The sequence below is a fragment of the Haliotis rufescens genome, unplaced genomic scaffold (genome assembly GCF_023055435.1).
Source record: "Haliotis rufescens isolate VD_foot unplaced genomic scaffold, xgHalRufe1.0.p SCAF_20, whole genome shotgun sequence".
NCBI lineage: Eukaryota > Metazoa > Mollusca > Gastropoda > Lepetellida > Haliotidae > Haliotis > Haliotis rufescens.
Window position 1 is genome coordinate 20,567,968 of NW_025963891.1, and position 21,782 is coordinate 20,589,749.

The window sequence follows — 21,782 nt, forward strand, 5'->3', positions numbered from 1 at the left end:
CTGATTTCGAATAGAGCTAGCTTGAGCTGGCTAGACTTGCTTTTGTATGCATTTCTAGATTATTATTTTTTCATAAAATAAATATATTCCACGGTCATGGTGCAGGACTAGAGGTTCACGTGCACCAAGAGCAGAGTGCCATGAGGTGAGCACACCTTTAGGCGTTGAGGGGTGCTGTTGAGCCGGGCAATAGTTAAGGTGCAAGTATTCCAAGATGAGTGTGAACGGAGAAAGCCAAAATTACCTTCTGAACTCTAGCATTTTCTCCGAGATATAAGGGGAAGGGGTTATCATGCCGTAGTTGACCCACTCAGACAGAGTATACTGACTCTCAGCGGACCAGTTCTTGCTTTATTCTCTTAAAATAAACAGGGTAAAGAGCGTCCTTTGGTATGACGCGACCAGGCATCGAACCACCGACCTTCTGCTCTACAGACACTAGATCCACTAGACCACGGAGGCGGTCTTGATGAAGGTTGGTTGGTTTCTTGTTTTACGCCGCACTCAGCAATATTCCAGCTAAATGACGGCGTTCTGTAAATAATCAAGTCTGGACCAGACAATCCAGTGATTGACATCATGAGCATGGATCTACGCAGTTGGGATCGATTACATGCTTCAACCAAGTCAGCGAGCCTTACCCCCTATCCCGTGTGTCGCCTCTTACGACAAGCATAGTCGCCTTTTACGGCAAGCATGGGTTGCTGAAGACCTGTTCTACCCCGGATCTTCACGGGTCTTGTTGTAGGAGTGAGTGAGTGAGCTTGGTTTTACGCCACTTTTAGCAATTTTCCAGCACTATCACGGCGGGGGACACCGGAAAATGGGTTTCATACATTGTACTCATGGAGAATCGAACCTGGGTCTTTGGTGTGACGAGCGAACGCTTTAACCACAAGGCTACCCCACTACCCCTGATGAAGGGGGAAAGTCTTCAGTGATGCAGGTCTTGCCACTTTGAAGTAACCCACTAGTATGGGTATGGTGCTGACATAAACTAAATATGTTTTATACCCAAATACAGAGGACTGACTGAGTATGGTTTTACGCCGCTTTTAGCAATATTCCAGCGATATCACGGCGGGGGACACCAGAAATGGGCTTCACACATTGTACCCATGTCGGGAATCGAACCCGGGTCTTCGGCGTGACGAGCGAACGCTTTAACCACTAGGCTACCCGACCGCCCCCAAATACAGAGGAAGTAATGAACGTGCTAAAATCTGGATTTCCAGGAACACAGGAACGAAATAATTCTTCACGACGAAAATATTCGGCAGACAACAAGTAGCTAAATCATACGTGCGTGCACTATAAAACAGTCATGGCATGACAATATTTTTTGTACTGAAAGAAAAGAAAACAATCAGATATGACAGTTAACCAACACATTCTCAAACAGCCTGTATGCAACGTGGAGCTCTGTGAGTATTTCTAGCACGTGCACAACGTAACAGTATCGTCTCAGGACCGGCAATGTCATGCACGTGTTTCATGGAGTTTTTGCCGTCACGCATTAATGTTCCCACGAGTCTAACATGTTCTTCGCTCATTTCTCGTGTTTCTTGAGAAAAGAGCGGAATTTTAGGATATATTGTTGTCATGGTAACAGTGAGAATAAGAGGTAGGGCCATCTGCGCATGTCTTTGTGCACCAGATGGCGCCACTGGCATTGTTTTTCTATCTCCGTATATTTCCAGACTTGTGGATGGTTCTCCATCACGTTTTGACATTTCAGATTTATCTAATCGTTTATATCGAATGTTTGGGTAAGCCTTGGGGTCTGTCCAGATCACCGGTGTCCGCTATCGGTTGTTCATAAGTAAATACACGTCTTGTTTATAAGAATGAAATTGCGTGTTGTGAGGAGAAATATTTTTGTTCTTATCAACTATGTATTTGAAATATTATCTGCGTTTTTATTTTGTAGCATAAATGTTAGAGTGAATATTGTAAAAATAGTTTGCCGATGACTACTCAACATACACTTGTAGATGTCTTCAAAATGTCATCCTTACGCTCCCTGGTGATTTGTTTGTTTGTTGTTTAACGCCGCACTCAGCAATATTCCAGCTATATGACGGCGGTCTGTAAATAAACAAGTCTGGACCAGACAATTTAGTGATTGGCATCATGAGCATCGATCCACGCAGCTGGAATACGATGACATACATCAACCAAGTCAGCGAGCCTGACCACCCGTGAGTGAGTGAGTGAGTGAGTGGGGTTTAAAGCATCGGTTATATCTCGGCGTGTCTTCTTAATGTGGTAAGAAAGCCCAAAAGGGACGTTTTATCACGTATTATAACTGTAACTTTGGTGAACCCACAATCAAATCAATGTGGCCGACAATTACAATGTGAGGTGAGGTGAGGTGAAATAGTGTTTAACGTCGCGTCCAAGATTATTGCACTTATATAGCGACTGCATGTACGTGTGTGTTTGTGTGGCTGCTTGTACTAGTCCGGAGTGATGCCGATTTATAGTGCTAGCCCATTGAGATACCATGCCGCAGTTAACATGAATACCCCACTCAGACACAGTATACTGTCTCCGAGCCGACCAGTCCTTGTTTTAGCCCCTAATACCGAGCGCTAGACAAGGTAACAACATGTACCATCTTTTAACGTCTTTTGGAATGACGCGCCGAGGGTCGATCGAACCACCATCTTTCCGCTCCCCGGGGAGACGCTCTATCCTCTGGACCACGGAGGTGGTCCCTACATCTATGAAATAAAACATGAAATGAAAAATCAAATCTAAAAGTCACTTTACAATGCACAGGCATGTCCTTGTCTTATCGTAAATAGAAATAAATCGTTTAATTGATATTTATTTTCATCATTTTGCCATCAAATGATAAATGGTCAATAATTAATCAAATAAAAGTAATCACCCGTTTGTTTGCTGATCTCATAAAGTTGGTCGATTTGAACATAACAAACTTTACAGCGGACAGTATCGTGGGATTGCGTCAGCACAATCCATTTCTCAAACAAATTCAACCAGAATGTGAAGAAGGATCCTGCCTTACAGTGTACATACGGTTACACCCCTTTGTGAAAAATAGAATCTCCCACTCTGACTCAATCGGGCAAACCAACATACTTCAAAATAGTTGCCAGATAATCTGATATGGATGTTAACGCACTGTGCCGAACTCAATCGTTACTGGTCTCCTGTTCATTATTTCATCGAGATGAACATCACCAGACCCGAATTATCCGTCCCACATAAAGTGGCCATTGTCCGCGCTGCCTACAATTACAGACAGAAGCGCCGCATCGGTTTTCTCATTAACCGAAATAAACCATTATCACATTATTAAGACCACTACCCATAAAGAAGATATAGCAACTTTACTGATGAATATCAGCATCTGGAGTCTGTGCAGTCTCAAAAGAGAGTATTATAGCTGCGGTAAAAATTTCTGGGACAATCAGCTTGGAAAAAGGCTGTCAAGAATTGCCGATAGCTATATATGGTGTAGACTTGCATAAGTCTCTTAGGCAATGGTTATTAGTTTAAATCATCATTCCTAGATCACAGAAATAATAAGAACAAGTTACCCTTATAAAAGACCGGCGTCCTTAGACAGTCCGCTTATCTAGACTTGCCTATATAAAGAATTACATCCATGGACTTCAGTAGTCATTCAGTATAGCCATGAAGCAAGGCTAGCTATGGTCGTACCTGTGGGTTCTTGGAACAGTTCGATGAGTTTAGTTTATTATGATGAACTAACTTTATGCCTAGGAACAAAACAATCAAATATTTACCCAAATAAACATATGCAAGACTTACACATAGTCTATGAAATCTTTAATTACTCAATTCATTTCTTTCTTCAAACAAAACACTTCTGATGTTGATTTATCTATATTATAGACGTGTTTATGTTTAATCATTTCAGTTTAGTTTTGATCAAATTACATGCAGATATACCCCCCTTATGCTGGAGGTGGGTGAGCTGATATGGGGTTACCTAGATTATCAATTATTTCCCTTATATTGTTTAACCCCTTATGGCCGAGCGTCAGACTGGGTAACAACAAGTACCATCATTAACGTCTTTTGGCATGACCCGACCGGGGATCGAACCCCAGACCTTCCGCTCTCTGGGAGGACGTTCTACCACTAGACCACGGAGGTGGCCGTCATGATGGATGACTTAGCATATCCATGTATACTACTCAAATAAAAGTCTTGGCGTGACAGAGTAACTATAGTAATATGAAAGAATCGGGTGGCCCTTAACATTGTGTCAGTAGTATATATCGTGATGATGGTGCTATTGTTGTAGGAATACATTCCACCATTTAGTTAAAGTGTCCTTGCATATTTGAGATTTCAAACAAGATCAGATCTGGTTTACATCAACTTGTTCAGTGTTCAGTACGTGATCTCGTACGGTACATGGTCCGGACGTATTTAAGCATAAAAATTTGTTTATCTACAAACAACAACATAATCATGAGTAATTAGGAAGCTGTAAACTGATCGTGTTTCCCCTGATTGTCTGTGACACCTGATTACCTCCCTTGCTTTGATGTAGGCAACAGGTTGGTATTGTGATGGCATCTCGTTTGGTTATCAACGAAACAAATTAGGTCCAGTGTTTGGGTATTTTGAGATCATGATGAAAGTCTAGTTATAGAAGTTGTTTTAGCGTGTTTATACATTGATTCTCATGTTGTTTTTTCATAACAACATTTCTCAATTTCAAATCCTGTTTACAAACTGTATCCCTCCCTTATCTCCTTATCATTCCTGCACCTACAGCAGAACGCATGTCTTCAACTCTTGTTGAAAATTCCACAAATCCTTCCGTGTAAACACCCTCATAGCGGCATTACGATGACTAGGAGATATGTGGCTTGGGATACAACCGGCAACTCCACAGTGACGTCAGACAACGCGGGCGGATGAGGGTGGATTCTACATTCTTCGCTAAGACCTTTCCTCCCTGCCCTGAAGATCCTGAACGTAGCCATTGTTAACCGGTGTCGACCCAATTTGTTCCCTGTGGATTGTGCTTCTTTACACCACTATCATGACGTTTTAAGACAAACTAATATTATATTGTTTGCCATGGTTAAATGTTTGTTTTGCCTGCAGATCTTGTAGCAGGTTCCAGAAACATAATGATGAGTTCAATTTACTAGCATTATTCATGAACCAGGGTTAGTATTAAATGTCAGAAAAAATGTTTCAATGGTAGTGTGTGTGTGTGTGTGTGCGTGCGTGCGTGCGTGCGTGCGTGCGTGCGTGCGTGTGTGTGTGTGTGTGTGTGTGTGTCTCGCGGGGGTGGGGGGTGTACCTTCTTAATCCAAAACAGCTGTAGTGATACATAAAAAAGTGTTAATCCTGCATCTTATAAAAACGGTTTCAGTGCCGGTAACCGGGTAATCGTATGTGGGTATTGATGTTTGTAGGATTGAATCGTCATTCTCTGTGGTTTTGCTAAAATATTTGCTCTAGGTATTTGTTTTCCTGGGTGAATGACACGACCCCCGTCGACTTTTATGACTAAGTAGTCTCAGTATAACGCAGTACACGTGACAGCACATACGCTGTCAACACGTACCGTTATCTCACTAGTACCACCTTTCCCCTAAATAATGCTGTATATAAATAAATGAACTATAAATATTTAAGACTTAGAAAATTAGTGTGCAACGAAGCAACGAATCTCACAAGGATATATATTTATGAAAACGAATTTTTGAAAAAAGCACCATGAAACATCTATCAACAAGAAACGTGTCATAAATGTTCATGTTACGTGTTTTAAAAAAAATCTAATTATGTTTTAACAATCTTTATCAGCAAATGTAGCGTTAGGTATACACAAGAAATGTTTTATAACACGAACACCTGGTTTTGACACTTCACCATTTGATCTTGCAATATTTGCTTGAATACAATATCGGAAAATCTAGATTTCAAACTAAAGCTTTGTCACTGAGGGCGCAACAGTAACGTCATTCAACTCCAAGACAACGTATCCTTTCTGTTCGACACGCAAGTGTATACAGCACCACACAAAAGTAAACAACGTGTAGGACAAAGGCACACAAGACTCCAATGTCACATACATTGGTATAGAATTCCGATCTTGTTTGCATGTTATAATGGCATTGGTTAGTCTTTCTAAAAGTAAGGAATTTTAAACATGACAGATATTCATGGAATGTCTTAATGATCCCATTTGACAAAAGGTACGAGGGTTTGATTTCAGAGCCCTTGATTTCTACGTTGAGAGTTCGACTGAATGGCATGTGTTAAGGAATACTGAGACGTATTTTCACTATGGCGCCACGGTTGACAATACTTTCTGGAACGTCATGACAATACCTTTCTGGAAGCCACGATGCAACCTATTGTCCTGTGAAATAAAACCTGATAAATAAAAAAAAGTGCTTACTATTGCGTCCCTAGACGACGAGTCTTTATTTTAATATGGTTATTTTCTGTAACGAAATTTAAAAATGTTTCGGAGAACATGTGGGTGTGCGAACATACATCCGGATCCGGGCATGTATGTGAGCGTGTGTTTACATGTATTCGTGGGCACATCTCTACCTACATTCAAAGTTATTCATAACGAACCAAAACAGTAGTTAGTGATAGTCTCGTAATAAAGAACGATAAAAAAAAATCCAGTTGAGACATGAAAAAAACTGACATTTATATTCAAATCCACTGTCATTACAGAGAGTCAAAGAAATACATTTATGAGAAAAAACATTTGAAAATAGGCGTATTCGATTCCATGATGACCCGTGAAGATCCGGGGTAGAATAGGTCTTCAGCAACCCCTGCTTGCCGCAAAAGGCGACTATGCTTGTCGTAAGAGGCGACTAACGGGATCAGGTGGTCAGGCTCGCTTACTTGGTTCATGCATGTCATCGTATCCCAATTGCGTGGATCGGTGCTCATGATATCAATCACTGGATTGTCTGATCCAGATTCGATTATTTACAGACCGCGTCATATAGCTGGAATATTGCTCAGTGCGGCATGAAACAACAAACAAAACAAAAACATATTTTTTGACAAAATGAAACACCTTTTTAGGTAAATGTATAAGACTGAACTTAGTAAACTCAGTGGTGGTACTGAGAATAATAAATTGCAGAGCTAGACTGATTCTGATTCCTACTGACGGTGTCCCCCAAACTCTTGTAACCTGTTAAGTTCGACATCAGACATATACATAATCGGGCAGGACATCTATTGAAACCAGGTGGACGTCGTCGGAAGGTCGCCAGTCAACGTGTTCAACAACCAATCACGGGGCATGCCCCATTCCTGCAGGGCGCTGAACGGACACGCGTGCATGACAATGCATAACTCATCATGTGTTTGTGTAGTTCAGGTCAGAGAATATGTGAAACCGACACTGACAGTATTGTTTGGACAGACAGTTAAACGTTATGGAAGACCTGCCTCGCTGTCAGTTTATGTGTCCCATGTCTCGTCAAGGAATAGCAGATGAGGTGAGGTGAAATTGGGTTTAACGTCGCGTTAACGTTGCACTTAGCGACGTGCATGTGTGTGTGTGTGTGTGTGTGTGTGTGTGTGTGTGATTGTACTGGTCCGGACTTATGCCGATTTATAGTGCAAGCTCACTGTGATACTGAGACACAGTATACTGACCCCGTGACGACCAGTCCTTGTTTTAGCCCCAGAATGCCGAGCGCCAGGCAGGGTAACAACAAGTACCATCTTTTAACGTCTTTTTGTATGATGCAGCCGGGGCTCGAACTCCGAACCTTCCGCTCTCCGGGCGGACGCTCTACCACTTGACCAGAGAGGCGGTCTCAAGGAATAGTAGATCATTTGACCTTTCTGTAGATGAAATAGAAGGGATATGCTAGGTGTAGTCCATTTTATTCGGATTTATTTATATAATACTGCGGCGGTAGATGTGTGTGAGTGTTATTTTACACCGCAGTCAGCATTACAACAACTTTACGGCGGCCTGTTAATGTGGTTGGCCTGGTACACAACTGGTTGACAGCATGAACGATGATTTATCTCATTATCGTCCGGTCACACGTCAGCCGGGAGACGTATTGTATCCCAACGTTTCACATTTAAGGGGAAACTTGCGCAAAACCTTGTGCACTGGGGGGAGGGGGGGGGGGGGGGAGTTTTCTCCGGAAGCACCACGGGGTCGGTGGCGATACGTGTTGAAACTTGTAAACGATCAGTCTGGGACAGAGAGAACCAGTGGTTGACAGCATGAGCAACGATTCACGTCGTCCGGGAACAATGGCACAATCAGCCAGGTCACACATTGTAAACACCCGGTCCTTATTGGGACAAAGAAGCCTATCATATCCCAATGAACCGTACAGGGGATTTAGACTTGAGGTTCATGTAAAATTTAGGCAAACATCTCTGATACAGTTCTGTAATACACTGTACATTCAAGGAGAGTCTATTCTGTATCTGGCGCAGGCAATTCAGTGTCTGTCAGCGGGAGCATCGATTAGAGACCAAATCAGGCAGATCAAGTCGGACACCTTTGCTGTATTTATTTGCGACAAAATGTTTGTTTCCCCACTAGGGGTGTGATATCAAACATTGACTCACATCATTTGTATAACCACACAGCACGTCTCTCCTGGCCTCCTTTGTGCTTCAGGTGCATAATTTATGTGCACAGTTGTAATTACTTCATAACTCACGTTCGCTGTTTTGACAACGCAATACGGCTTCAGGAATACCTTCAGATATGAACGAGTTTATTATGGATGTAACCATACCACAGTCAAGGACACTGGGAACGAGCGTTATAGTGCCAATGTACAGTTCACCATAGTGGCTCGTACACGTTAACCCCACCCCACTCACACCACCCCCCTACCCCCCACCCAACCCAACCAAACCCCCAACCCCCTCCCCAACCTCCTCCAGGCGTCATAAGAAACCAAATTTCAGACTGGAATGCCTAATCTTATATAAAATTCTATCCCACCTACAAAATAACATGAAGCTTAATTTCTGGGGGTTCTAACTTCGAGAACACCGTTGGACATACTAGTTTAAAGCTCTGCATGTGCACCTCAGGAACCCAGTAAACATAGCCATCTCATTACCCAGCGTTACAGAAAGGGCACAGAAAGGGTATACACTGAGTCTGCCAACTGTGTAGCTACCTTTAGTCTGTATCACAGTCAAGCTCTTGCAGACAGGGCTTTATTTAATTATGTTGAAATGGATACACCGCACATCACAAGATGGTATTTTCTCATCAAGGTTTAATTGACCACGTTCTGACTCCACTGTCGCAGGTTGCCGGGTTAATTTGCAAGATGTTTTTAATATTTTCTTGTCCTACATTTCCCAAGGATCGTATTGCATGTGGTTTGTTGTTCATCGCTGTCAGTCAAGATGGGCGGAGATGTGGATGAGTTTTCAGGATGTTAAGTGCAAAAAGTCGGCCAACATATCGCGGTAATATTTCATGACAGTTGAAGGTCATAACAGATACAAGCGCAACTTTCAATATATTTACCGTCAAACGTTCGCAGTTTCAGAGTCATAAACGTGTTTCAACAAAGCCGAAACAGATTTTGCTACAGAAAGCTTGTAAATATCTCGACACGTCGTATCCTACGGCATGCACTGATGCTGATTCGGCTCATATTTAGCGCTAGACATGTTGATATCAGGTGTGACATTATCGTCTACATAACTGTACACTCCAACGCTGAACCGTACAAGATATAACCTGAAATATAAGCTACTTGTATTCGTAACTCCAAGCTTTATAATCGTTATATGTGTTTCTGACACAATCGCACATTAATAACAGTATAGCACGATTTGTTGAGGATTCTAAATTTTTAAATCAAAAACATAAAGATTGCGTGTTGTAAACAAATTTCAAGGTTTACCCCGGTGAACAAAATCTCTTGGAAAACAATTTCCACTTCTCCTCATATCTTATCTGTCAGGCTCCATGAATAGGTGTGGATGTAGGGTTTTATCAAACGATTTCCCCACATCTCTGCGGCTCTGTTACAGCGCGTCATTTCCCTTGCAGCCCACACTTGCCAATAACAGGCAGACCCCGTTCGCCCGTTATGTATTGAATGGCCGGTGTAAATGGTAGGAGAATTAACATAAGTTGTAGCAGCGTAATCCCCTTCTGCAGGAGACCTGTAGGCACAGAGAACTGGGAAAGGGGATATGTACACACAGCAGCGGATGTCCATTGCGTCGGACGGGTTGTACATTGCACGTGAGGGATTGTACATTTCACGTTGAGGGTTGTTCATTTCACGTGAGGGACTGTACATCGCACGTTGAGGGTTGTTCATTTCACTTGGATATTTCTTACTGGAAAGCGTTTAGCAGATAAAGCGGTAAGGTGTGAGAACTTTTTTAAATTGTTTGATGAGTGGGAGAGCAGATATTTATGTTTATGACGTGGAAGCAGTTTCAGTGCAGCTTCATCATCTGTTGTGCATCACAAGATCATATCGTATTGGCCAGTGCCCAATATAATTGACTGACATGTTTTCAGCGTGCAATGCAGCAGACCGTTGTTGAACCTTGACATTGTCGTTATTCTACATTGATTGATTTTCCTTCACAAATGAAATAGTGTATGTTTCATTGCCTCATACGCCAAACAGTTCACTGTTAATAAAACCTTACACATTATTGAATGTGTCAATAACTTCTTATGCCTCTCCGCCTATATCGGTTGATAATAAATACCTTTCAGCTACCATCCCCTGGCTTCTATTTAATGTCATTCTCCACAGTCACGTTCTGTTGTATGATGATTGATTTGAATATAAGAAAGATATTAGACTGTCACCGCGGGCGTTAGGCAAAACGCGGTTTAAAAACATATAAGACTGTTGTAGGAACACTACGGTGACCTTGCACTGACAAATTGAAATTGACTCCTTATTCGGCGCTATATGTACGTCAGGACATGTATTGCAAAGTGCTAAGTTAAAAACCGCGTGACAACCCATACCAGACAGCATGAGATCTTTCAATGGTAATACAGAGAGGTGTTACCATGTACACGCGTGCAAGTCACACAGAGCACGCTTTGTAAATACACTATACTATTTAAATACTGCTATGTTTACCATTAATAAGTATTGTGTATTGGAATTCTTCTCCACCTCGCCCCCCTCCTCATTCTCCCTCTCTCCCCCTCTCCCTCCCCTCCCCACCGCTCTCATTCGCTCTACTCATACAATTCGCCTTTCTCTCTTCTTCTCCCTCTCATCTACCCCATCACTCACCCCCAAAGAAACTACCCGCGAAGATCCGGGGTAGAATCGGAAACCCATGCTTGTCGTGAGAGGCGACTAACGGAATCGGGTGGTTAGGCTCGCTGATTGATTGATGCAAGTCATCGTATCCCAATTGCGTGAATCGATGCTTATGATGTTAATCACTGTATTGTCTGGTCCAGACTCGGTTATTCACAGACCGCCGTCACTAGAATATCGCACAGTGCGGCGTTAAACAACTCTCTCTCTCTCTCTCTCTCTCTCTCTCTCTCTCTCTCTCTCTCTCTCTCTCTCTCTCCTTATCATCCCCTCAATGTCGACCAAACTTCCATGCTCCTTTCTTTAACATACCTCCTGGTCTCGTCATTTTCCGTCTTTCACTCTTAATCTCCCCTTCCGCCTACATGCCTCTACCTCTACTACCAGCTGACCTCTACTTACACATATATGATCACCCCTGACCTGCCACCACTTAAACCATGTACTAAGTGAAAGGGGTGATCCTTACTTCCCACTGTTGCCTGTCACTCCCCAATCCCCACCTCCCCTCGCGGCTGGCGTACATGTCTAGTCTAACGTGTCAACATTACCCTGCAGATTGTGTGAGGATACACCTTCGCCTGAACGTCACCGTCTAACGCTCGTCCCCCGTGCAGCATGGAGCGTCTGTAAGCGGAGCACTTTCCTCTCAACGCCCGACCCACCATGGGCACCGGTGACACTGTCACTTTGACCCTCAAGGGGGGAGCACCCTGGGGGTTTCGACTCCAGGGTGGGGGACCACACCCCCTTCAAGTTTCTAAGGTAAGAGTCTTTTTGTTCTTATAGTATAATAGTAGTCTGGCAGGACAAAAGGCTGTGGAATGTCTTGTCTTGGTATCCTCTATGGGTGTGGTATCGCGTGGTGAAGAATGGGTTGGGTATAAAAGAGGGTTATCTGCTTCTACATGTTTGAGATGCATGGTAGCAGGTATTTAAGAAATGATGACATCATTTTGTACACTGATAAATTCCAAGACTAAGTGTATAATTATGAAGAATGGTGCTTTTAAGTAATTCTATATGCTTTTGCGGTTTGTTATAAAATATTTTCGAACTAACAACCGTTTTCTAATTCATACAGCTGATATACCTATTGGCATACTTATAAAGATATAGATCTAAAGCTTACCCTATATAACGCATGAACGCATACCAATAACGCATGCAGTGCCCCTGGATGAAAACCGAGTGCTTTTCAAGTTTTCCAAATCCAGTTAACGGCAATATAAAACTATGTCAACACAATAGTTCAATGTAGGTACACCCAAGGACACAATGCGTCTCCAAATTTACTCTATTAAATTCCATCCTCGGCACAGAAGGTTATTATCTCTTAAGAACACTTTACACCCTTCAGATAGACAATACAACCCATGTACCACCGTGTACTCTGTTTACACGCGACCGCTTGCACTGAGCAGCGGGTACGAATAGCGAGTACTCATGTCTTAATATCAGCGTCACATTCCGTATAATCATGCATGCTCTAGCCTGTTGCTTGGACCTGCAGTGACACTATAGGCACAAGGGCATGCTAGGGCATGATTCGAACTTGACCTGTCCGTACCTTAGCTGTCACTAGGCAGGGTTTATTAATATATTATAGTGCTTTGTCGGGTGTATTGCATTTTGAACTACCCATGAGTAAATATAACCCGATTAACGAGCTACGTGTTTGGGGCTCGAGAGTGGCGTCATGATTCGGAAGGCGATAGATGACCCTGTCAAGTGTAATGGGGATTCCTTTGTCGACTGTGAAAATAAATTGTGATGGGTCGGTGTCACACTTCATTATAAGGTTTCGCTCTATTGTAGTGTGTGTTTATTAGAAATGGAATTATAAAACTGCAACCGGGATAAAATCATATTACAGGCTCTGAACGTTGAAATCAATGCACTAGCCGTGGGTACATACGTTTAAAGTATTAACGTTATGGTTAATCATAGTTCGGTCATATTAAGGTGTTGTTAATTTGGCTTAGCGAAGAGGGTAAAAAAACCAGCAGTAGAGTGAGTGAGTTGGGTTTAACGCTTTGAACAGTATTCCAGTTATATCACGGCTTAATGTATGAAGCCCGATTGATGCAGGTCTATGACGTTTACCACTTCGGTGTTTGTTTGTTTGTTTGTTGTTTAACGCCGCACACAGCAATATTCCAGCTATATGACGGCGGTCTGTAAATAATCGAGCCTGGACAGGCAATCCAGTGATTGACATCATGAGCATCGATCTACTCAATTGGGATAAGATGACATGCATCAACCAAGTCAGCGAGCCTGACCACCCGATCCCGTTAGTGGCCTCCTAAGACCAACATAGTCGCCTTATCAGCAAACCTTAGTGCACCGTATGATTCCGGGTTAGAATTGGTCCCAGCTTGTCGTACGAAGCGACTGTATGTATCGGGAGGTCAACTTGATTGATTGCGTGTCATCGTAACCAGTTACCATGGAACATTGCTCATAGTGTCATACTACTCAAAAGAAATTAAAGAACATCCAATTCTTTCACATTACTATTGTTAATCAATCATGCCATCTTACCAATAAACGTCTTTTGAGTAGTATAACATTTTCAAGTTTGTCTGCTCAAGTATTTAAAGGCCGCCGTATAGTTGGAATATTGGTGAGTGCGGCGTTACACAACCTACAAAAAACGGTACCTTTCTCGGTCAAAGATATCTATGTAATTCTGTACAATAATGCCTTTGTCGTAATCAGAATGCGATACTAATACAATCCAGTTTGACTATTACTTTAAGTTAAACAGAGCACGGTTCTCCAGGAGCTGTGAACGTCTGTCGACAGACATCGGCCTTCGGGCTGTTCGCGAGCTTCTTGTTTTGAATTCCTGTACGGTTGTTTTTCCTCTCGTGAGTAATGGGATTCTCAAGTAGAATGTATCACAAAACATAAGTAAGAAAGTCAACACAGGCTGAAGCGTTGGGCGCTCAGAGACAACGTCGTCTGTTTGGGTGTGCCAGACTGCGCGCCGGGATGCAGGAGAGGTATACTGTATTAGTTTGTCTCACTAACCATATACGCTCGTACAAGGGAGCAAGGGTGGCAATGCAGAGTTGCGTCCCTTGGGTTCGAATCCCGGTTCGCCCCGATTATGTTTCTAGGTTTGTCAGCACCATACCCGTGCTTGTGGGTTTCACCAAAATGGCAAACGTCTCAGACCTGATTTAGATCTAAATGACGCAAGTCTTGATTTTCCACAGATTCGGATTCTGAATCTCCCATCTCAATGGGTCTCCTTTTCAAGTTAAATAGAGTCGTTTGTTTCTTCCAAAATTATTTTTTTATCAGAGACTAAGCGTTAGTCTGGAGAATAGAGAAGTATTGACCTTTCTCAATGGCGTCTACTTTCGGCGTGTTTCGATGACATCAGGCAGGAAAGGATTAAACATTCCATAGCTTTAGATTTTCCGGCCATTGTTGATGATAGTGCAAGGAATGGCCCTCTGTCCCCTGTGATTGTCCTCCAGCATACCTTCACACCGTGATTAGGTATTTGCACCTGTTGACCCCGGAAGGAGTATGTTTTTTGTTTAACTTTGTTCGTATGTAAACAGTACCTAATTCAGCGTATTTGAACTCTGGTGAGACATACGTCTCGTGCGTAATTCGTTACATTGAAAGAAAATAGCTAACTTTTTGACCTGATTGTTTCTGAATTGGCGTGTTTCTGTTACTGAATTTGCGTGTTTGTATGTGTTGTTGGTGTGTGTTTGCGTGGCCGGTCGTACACGAATTAGCTGTTTATAAAATACAATTTGTAAGCGAGTGAGTGTGGTTTTACGCCGCCTTCAGCAATATCACGGCTTGGGACACGAGAGCCTGAGGGAATGCTTTAGCCACAAGCCCACCACATCCACCGCCTACCACAACCTCGTGTTTATGTACAATTGGTTATGTTCGCAGTGCATGCTACTGAATTTGTCTGGAAATGGATATAGCGGGACAGTGTCTTTTGTAAATCACAGTTGAACCTCCATATTTCGAATCGGAGTAATTATAAATTCTCTGCATTTTCAAGACATATTGCAAATATACGGCCATAACATACGTCTGTGGTGACAAAAATACAACATTATTTGCCATACATGTACATTAACAATAATATTATGGTATAGATATCTCTAACACCTATACACAAAATATAACCGATATTATTCAAAGGCGGTTATTTAAAAAAATATTCCACACATGTCTAAATGTTAGTTCAGTCGGTTCATGTCATAGGTTTGATATAACGGTACATTCTTTGTAAACAGGTTCGAAATAAAGAGAAAATATATGTGCGTAGAAAAGGTGTTATAAGTGAAGTAGAGGAAACTACGTTTATAACGAACACGCTTATAACGAACTGACTGGTATTTCGAACTGTTTTTTTTGTCCCGACCATTTGGTGTATATATGCTTATAACGAACTATGGTTATAACGAACTAAAATTATTGATTCTTTTGGGTTCGTTATAACCGTAGTTTACTGTACTATGTATTTATGATAATTCAACAGCAAGGAGACGAACAAACGTCAGCCATCATATTTCCATATACGTTTTAACAACTTCTCTTGTGTAAAGGATAACTCGCAAAACTAACAGACCAAAAATATTTTTTTAAATCTATCACAAAATAACGTCAACGTACATTCCAAGCATCTCCCACGACAATGTCATGATATGAAATGAGACGCCATTTCATTGAAAGTAAATACAATATGTTCATATTTCCATCCCAATATAATTTGCTGGCAGAAATCCGAACAAAGGCGTATTCGGCGTGTTTCCTCGCCCAGGTATTTCTAATGGAACACCTGCATCTGACGCGACCTGACACCTATATCATGAATCACTCACACTCCTCAAATAACGCTGTAACCAGGTCACAAGTAAATAATCTTCGCTATGCACCTACGTTACGAGTGAATTCAAATATTGATGTCTATTGTTAAATGAAAGCCTTTAGCGTTAGGTGACCTACATTGATCTATGTTAGTAAGATCATTGCTTCAGATATACCATGGCCGCACTGCACAATGATGTAGATTGACACTGTGATACCACATATCTGTATAGAGTCACTGAGTTCAACGTGATGTTTGCTTTCTGTCATATGAATACGCCTCGGTTTGCGTGCACCGTGCTTAATTAACTTACGGTTAGTTGTAATATGTAGCCTTTCTGATTTCGATTGTTACGGGGGGCACGGGTGGCCCAGTCGTCAAAGGCGCCGCGATTCGCTGTGCAGAGTTGCGTCCCTTGGGCACGCCAGAAACCTATGATTGTGGGTTCGAATCCCGGTTCGCCCCGATTATGTTTCTAGGTTTGTCAGCACCATACCCGTGCTCGTAGGTTTCACCGAAGTGGTAAACGTCTGAGACCTGCATCACTTCGGGCTTTCCTCCCACATTAAGCTGGCACGCCGTGATATAACTGGAATACTGTTAAAAGCGGCGTTAAACCCAACTCACTCACTCACTCCATTGTTACGAGTCGATTCCCAAGTTAAAACAATATGTTAATCCGAAAATATGTACGTGAAAGAATTTATTGTGAAACAAAATTAACTAGGTGGACAAATCAATACAAATTACGTAGCAATTACAATAGCAGTACACAATAGAGTGGTAGTACAATATTCTATGGCAGTATAAAATCTAAGAGCAGTGGAAATGGCAATGACAATCACAAGAATAATAATCAGCTCCCCGCAACATTGGTCAAATTACCGAGATAGGCCTAAGTTGAACACATTGGTGAAAAGTGATCTTCAAACGAAAGTTGGTCTCGCTGTAATGTCAGATGAAGTGTGAGATGAGACAGAGACGCGCCCGCTCCATTAATATAGTCTAACCCGCTTCCAGCACTTTCTACACAGTGCCAGTAACAGAATATTCCACATGTTTCTATAACGCTTGACATCCATTCATGCTATTCCGGAAGTTTACAGATAATTCGAAGATATAAATATAACTTCAGCACCACAGCTTACATAAAATGGTACAATAACTACATTTCTGACAACTAATCATTGTCCGAGAACGATGCATTACACTTCTACTAAATCTCAAGAGAAACTATTTAATACAGTTACAAAATTTAATATTGTTTTGCAATAAATTACACTGCCCAAAACACCATGAAAATGACTGTCATTTGAAAGGGACAACGTGTGTTTTTGTTAGGGAGAGTAGAGAGCCCCTCTCCCCAACCCTATGCACCCACACCCATGCTGTTGTATTGACGCTCGCATGGATGTTGGGTTTTTTGCTGTTGTTGTTTTGAGTTTTGGGGGTTTCTTTTTGTTTAACGCCTTACTCAGCAATATGCCAGGTTACTAGTATGTGACGGCGGTCTGTAAATAATCGAGTCTGGCGTGTCAGCTTGAAGTGCGAAAGCCCGATTGATGCATGTGTCACACATTTACCACTTTGGTGTATGTTTGTTTGTTGTTTAACGCCGCACTATACAATAATCCAGTTATATGATTGCGGTCTGTGAATAATCAACTCTGGACCAGACAATCCAGTAATTGACACAATGAGCATCTATCTACGCAATTGGATACGTTTACATGCATCAACCAAGTCAGCGAATCTGACCACCCGATCCCGTTAGTCGCCTCTTACAAGCACTGGTTGCTCTAGACACGGAATCCTCAAGAGGAGCCTGGCATCGATGTATAATACATCAGTGTTCGAAATACCGAGTGTCCGAGACGGGTTGATTTCAACTCGGGCTGCCAGATTTTCAAATCCCCCTGCCCGACGGTCGGGTTATATTTCATATGTGAAAATATTCAAAATATTTCCCGATGATAAGCATTAATTCACATGTAAAAATGAATGATAAAATGTAACCAAAAAGAAACCCCGTTAGCTTATCCTGAGAAACATATGATTATAGTGGGCAGGCAGGTTTTGGTCAGGGCGGGCAAGTATTTCAGCTAGCCAGTCCTGTGGTCTGGCTGAAATTTTTGGGAGTTTCATACCCTGAATACATGAATGTTATTTTATCACCACTGAAAAGTGGTTTCAATGTCATAAAGTGTGTCAGTGAATGCGGTTGAATACATCACACAGCAACGTTATGGCAATAACACAGCAGCGTGTAAGGAACCATGATTCCATGCTCATGGGTTTCACCAAAGTGATAAAGATCCGCATCACTTCGGGCTCCATCCCCACACCAAGCTAACACGGCATCATAAACTGAAATACTTTTTAATGCGGCGTTTAACCAAGCTCACGCACACGTTCATAAAACCCTATATTCTGAAGCAGTACTTTCTAGAAGACATCGAACATTCGTCAAAGAATGAACACATCGCCATACTAAATCACTCCACATCCAGCTAACTTTACGTCCGTTCTAAAACGTATGGATTGTTGGGTTTCAATAGATAAACAGACTAGAATTGTTCTGTTTCCTCGCTTAAGAGATAACGCTAACAGTAAAGACTGAGACAGACAGGAGAATCCACGTGTGGTTTTCTCGTTGTGATAAAGACGAAGGACGAGAGGGAAGGCCTGTTTACATCCCTGGCAGTGTAGATTATGTCGTCCTGGGTACCTGCAGTCAGTCGAGCGGGGGCAGCCCACACTCCCTGATAGGGGGTCGGTGTAGTTGAACGCTTTATCGTACAGCTGATAAGGTTATTGTATTAATGGATCTTACACCATTGTTAATCTGAAGATTTAATCCTTGCATTGTTAGTCTAGACATTATCTTAATATGAAGATATGATATAGAAAATGAAGCGTACAAGTATTCAATAACACAATTATGATTTTAAACATAATTAAGTACATCTGACGAATCATTGATTAACGCAGCTTAATTTTGTAAAGAAGCGTATAGGATTCATAGATCAAACATGATGCTGTAAAAATATCTTCTAAAATTGCTCACAAGTTCTACATGTTTGTAAGGTTTGGTACAGATTATGTTAGAGTACACGAGTATGGATATTTCAAGGTTGGTGCAATCGGAGTCAACACTTTCTATAAAATATATTAATAAAAAAACGAAATTAAAAAATACCGTTAGGTGAAACATGTGTAATGCGGGCTGGACTACATTAGTTTACTTCTGCGCATGCGTGCATGTGATATGAAACCAAGTTTATATCTCCACGAGTTCGGCAAACAGACACCGTGTGAGGTCCTACTGGGCCCGCTATTGTTTATAGCAACTCAAATTGAAACATATTTCAAAGAACGCGATGCACATTCATGTTGATATTTCCTCCCGCTAGACAGCCGGGGTACTCCGCCTGTTCATAAACAACTACTGTCTTGTTATTGCTCGTGTTTGATGTTTCCCTGCCACAGATAACTGTCACAATAATCACACATGACAAACTACACGCTGTAGATAGAACAAACGTCAACACCGGAGCATTAGTCTTGATTAGCTACCGAAACAGATTCCACTGTGCGTGAAAGGCAAGGAAACATAGCGGTGAAAATAACATGAATAGATCACTGAAATGATACGCAATAACCACACGTCAACAAATACACACCAAATACATTATTTATTTTTTTATCAAATTATACAAACCACTTGTTGCTGAGCACCTTTATGTTTGAGAATTTATTTTCTACAAATGGATGTTCTTCAAAATACCGATGAATATTGTAAGTACTGTAAACTACGGTTATAACGAACTCAAAGGGACTACTAATTTTAGTTCGTTATAACCGTAGTTCGTTATAAGTATATATACAGCATAACTACAGCAAATGGTCGGGACCAAAAAAGTAAGTTCGTTATAACCGTAAGTTCGTTATAAGCGTATTCGTTATAACCGTAGTTTACTGTATGCGTATATATATTGAAATTGTTAAGTGTGCGAAAGTTGATGTCTGACTGAACTGAACTCCATGACAGCAGTGAAGGTCTAGGAGGTTTATGAAGTAAAATGACCAGGAACAAAGGGAATGTACGAACATGGGGTCGGCATAGCCACAAGTAAATTGTTACAGGAATAGCGTTTTACTCTTTTTAGGAACGGTGTCTACTTCAGTGAAATCCAATCGTGGCGCAATGTGTCCCCTTTTACACTGGTTCACATCACGACGATGCCAGTACACGGACAAAGAATGTTCGGATGTTTTTTCTATAGTTTTGATAAAAAGTCTTTAAACTGAACCGATACACGTAACAGTTAATAAACACTTGGTTATTCAATCGCTCTCTAGCAACAATACACGTCTTCGAACGTTAAGAGCATTGTTTGTTCCCCTATGGTCTATCAAAGAAGTTGCATCTGTTCAATACACTACATCTCCTGTTACTTATATTTATAAAGTATTAATGGCAATGACGCCGATTGTAATCAGAGAATGGATATGATTATACGATTCATTCATACCTATGGCATTCTGACTAGAAAATGATGGGGTAGCCCAGTGGTTAAAGCGTTAGCTCGTCAGGCTGACAAACCGGGTTCGATTCCCAAAATGGGTACACTTAATGTAGCCATCTCTGGTGTACCAGTAATATTGGGATTGTGCTAAAAAATGTCCCGCTCACTGATTAGAAACGATATAACCTATCACACAAGCTTTAGGTTTGAAGCGTTTATCATCCCTACTGTGCGCTCCTGCCTGCTTCAATTTCCCCTAATAATCACTTAATTAATGAGATGTGTGGGAAGACTCTAGACGTTATCGGCCACAGTTGGCGCAGTGTGTTGCAGTGTTACCGTCACCTGGCCCTGGGCACATGCACACTTAGAACGCTGGCAAGCTAATCATTTCACATCTTAATATTACTGTGAAATTAGGTTAGAACAGTTTTGCTTCACTTGTTGTGTGTGCAGGTGGTTGATGATTAAGAAGCAGAGGTTGCCCACGGTATTATGGTTTTGCATGTTTGTTTGTTGTTTAACGCCGCACTTAGCGATATTCCAGCTTTATGACGGCGGTCTGTAAATAACCGAGTCTGGACCAGACAATCCAGTGATAGACATCATGAGCATCGATCCACGCAATTGGGATACGATGACATGCACCAACCAATTCAGCAACCCTGACCATCCGATCCCGTTAGTCGCCTTTTACGACAAGCAAGGTCACCTGTTACGCCAAGCATGGGTTGCTGAAGACCTATTCTAACCCGGAACGTCACGGGTTCACAATATGTAACCGTGTTTACATTTCTTAGGTTTCCAAACAAGAACGACTCTGTTAATTGGTGAAACCATTTGTGTTTCATCCAGAACGTCTTTGAATATTCTGTGCATTAAAATGAGTGAGTTAGAGTTTTAACGCCACTTTAAACAGTATTCCTGGAATATCACGACGTGTCAGCTTAAAGTGGGAGGATTGTGAAGTGATGCCCACGACACCCACGAGCACGGGTATGGTGCTGACAAACCTAGAAACATAATCAGAGCGAACCGAGATTCGATCTCACAATCATAGGTTTCTGGCGTGTAAGATGG

At 41.8% G+C, this 21,782-nt stretch overlaps 1 protein-coding gene across 4 annotated transcripts in view; it reads left to right on the forward strand.

The window, feature by feature from the left end:
- LOC124137548 (synaptopodin-2-like) overlaps positions 1-21,782 on the forward strand; it is a 64,824-nt gene that overhangs the window by 11,700 nt on the left and 31,342 nt on the right. The window contains exons 1-2 of one of the 4 annotated variants that reach the window (XM_046503898.2): positions 10,126-10,258; positions 11,874-12,080. In XM_046503898.2, the coding sequence (XP_046359854.2) occupies positions 11,982-12,080 (99 nt within the window). In that variant the 5' untranslated portion in view covers positions 10,126-10,258; positions 11,874-11,981. Of the gene's footprint in view, positions 1-10,125; positions 10,388-11,873; positions 12,081-21,782 lie in introns of those variants that run through there. The other 3 variants (XM_046503913.2, XM_046503921.2, XM_046503906.2) reach the window with 3 other exon arrangements.